The sequence below is a fragment of the Limulus polyphemus genome, unplaced genomic scaffold, assembly GCF_000517525.1.
Source record: "Limulus polyphemus unplaced genomic scaffold, Limulus_polyphemus-2.1.2 Scaffold3844, whole genome shotgun sequence".
NCBI classification, from domain to species: Eukaryota; Metazoa; Arthropoda; class Merostomata; order Xiphosura; family Limulidae; genus Limulus; species Limulus polyphemus.
The window spans coordinates 93,953-96,644 of NW_013669454.1; the positions used below are offsets into that span (position 1 = coordinate 93,953).

The 2,692-nt window shown below is 31.6% G+C and overlaps 1 protein-coding gene across 1 annotated transcript in view; it reads left to right on the forward strand.

Annotated features, from left to right (window-relative positions):
* LOC106470145 (TATA box-binding protein-like protein 1) overlaps nucleotides 1–2,692 on the forward strand; it is a gene marked incomplete at its 3' end in the record, with an annotated part of 21,056 nt that overhangs the window by 6,423 nt on the left and 11,941 nt on the right. Inside the window, exon 2 of the mRNA XM_013930675.2 lies at nucleotides 2,133–2,215. Coding sequence (XP_013786129.1) covers nucleotides 2,133–2,215 — 83 coding nt within the window. The remainder of the gene's footprint in view (nucleotides 1–2,132; nucleotides 2,216–2,692) is intronic.

Here is a 2,692-nt window from a genome sequence, read left to right on the forward strand (position 1 = left end):
CCTCCCACGACTACAAATGACCTGTTTTGGTTAGTGTTTTAGTGGACTAATATTTTGTAAAATACAGTCACATTTCAATTATTATACATTATATATTTATATAGATTATTACTATTTAAAAATAAGTTCTTAAACTTATTTTTCTTAAAACATAGAACAGTGAATATAGAAGTAAAGCAAACAATTATCTCTTTTAGTTACAACCATTGTACTCGGTTGCTGCTTGATGTGGGTTGCTCACGTGGAGGATGTGAAAAAAACATTTTTTTAGGTTTTTTTATATATATCTTAAATAACCAAAAAATCATAAATTACTATATTGATACCATAGAATTCCACTATAATTTATCAAGCTTAGTAACTAAGCTGTGTTTGGGCATATATGAAATTTTGAGCTTACTAAAGACTTGCCTTTCATTTGAAATCTTGTTTGATAAGAACGAGATTAACACAGTAACCTATCAAAATGGCTGATAAAACAATTAGGGGACATTCTGAGCTTTTGATTGGTTATTCATGTCATACATAGAAGTAAATGTATATAAGGGAGCATTTCCAAAAATAGAAAGATGTGGGTAAGGACAACTGATTCAGTACATGAGTGATATCTTAGCAAATAGAAAAGATAAGAGGTTATTATTTTATATTATAGCTAGTTAATGTCGATGATTTGAGTTTCTAATTTGTACAAAACTATAGTAATCACAAACATCTAATTTGAACCACGTGACACACAAACATCGATGTTTAGCTGTTTTTTTAATATTTACTTTTAAATTAAGAAATTAACATATAATACTAAAATTGAATTATAATCTACAGTTTGATACCAAACTTATTGACATGAATTCATGAAATAGTATTTAAATAAAATTTTGAATGTAAGTCAACAAATACGATGACATGGCCTTTGACACTTAACCCCTCACAATAGGGTTAATATTATGAAAATATTAAACAAATCAAAATTAGTGTCACTGATACTGCTGTTTTTGATTAATTCCAGTCAAGTGTAAAGTAATCATTTTCTTATTTCAGCATAATTTTTGGGATTATTTCACACTAGGTTATTATTGTGTGCAAAACAGAGACTAATTTTACACCCATGATAGTCTTATTTTTCTCTGCCTTTTAAATGTGAAGTGACATGAGCTGTTTAGTTTATCACTTGCCGTGAAGGTGCATCTACAGTATTTACATGCATGATTTAACTATGTACATTCTGTTCATGTCCATGATCACCTAAGTGTATGATATCTACATGCATGATTGCCTAGATTTAACTATGTACATTCTGTTCATGTCCATGATCACCTAAGTGTAGATATCTACATGCATGATTTAACTATGTACATTCTGTTCATGTCCATGATCACCTAAGTGTAGATATCTACATGCATGATTTAACTATGTACATTCTGTTCATGTCCATGATCACCTAAGTGTAGATATCTACATGCATGATTTAACTTTGTACATTCTGTTCATGTCATGATCACCTAAGTGTAGATATCTACATGCATGATTTAACTATGTACATTCTGTTCATGTCCATGATCACCTAAGTGTAGATATCTACATACATGATTGCCTAGATTTATCTATGTACATTCTGTTCATGTCCATGATCACCTAAGTGTAGATATCTACATGCATGATTACCTAGATTTAACTATGTACATTCTGTTCATGTCCATGATCATCTAAGTGTAGATATCTACATGCATGATTTAACTATGTACATTCTGTTCATGTCCATGATCACCTAAGTGTAGATATCTACATACATGATTTAACTATGTACATTATGTTCATGTCCATGATCACCTAAGTATTTTTCATGTTTCAAATTCTAGGTAGTTTTTAGGTTAAAATGAAATAATTTGATCAACAGTTTTTGTATATAAGAATTTTTGAATGAAGTTGTTCTTTGTAAGGTTTTTTATTATTATATTTTTGTATGTGTGAGTGAACTTATGTTACCCGAGTTTCATTGTGGAAGACGATTATTCATGAAGCTCATTACGTTCTTTAAGAACTTGGAGGTATACTGATAAAACATTATGTTTAATAGTGCTGTATATACATGTTGATATAATAATATGTAATGAAGTTGCATAAATATTTTACAGATGTTAACAATGAAGATAAGAAACCCAGGGAGCACTGCAAGCATCTGGTCATCAGGAAAAGTCACTTGTACAGGGGCAACAAGGTAAGTGTTTTGTTATTCTGTCACCAGTTGTTTCCTAACTTGTACGTAGATGTTAACCGTGGAGATGAGGAACTTGGGACTACTGTATCTGGTCATCAGGTAAAGTCACTTGTACAGGGGCAACAAGGTAAGTGTTTTGTTATTCTGTTACCAGTTGTTTCCTAACCTGTACGTAGATGTTAACTGTGGAGATGAGGAACTTGGGACTACTGTATCTGGTCATCAGGTAAAGTCACTTGCACAGAGGCAACAAGATTAAGTGTTTCGTTATTTTGTTACCATTTGTTTGGTATCTTGTAGGGCTGGGGCATTTGTGGAAATTGCTAATTGATTAATCATTGGGCTCATTTATTAATTATAGTAAAATAATCAGTTATTGTTACATTAGATGAATCTCTACACACACACACACACACACACACACACACACACACACACACACACACACACACACACACACACACACACACACACACA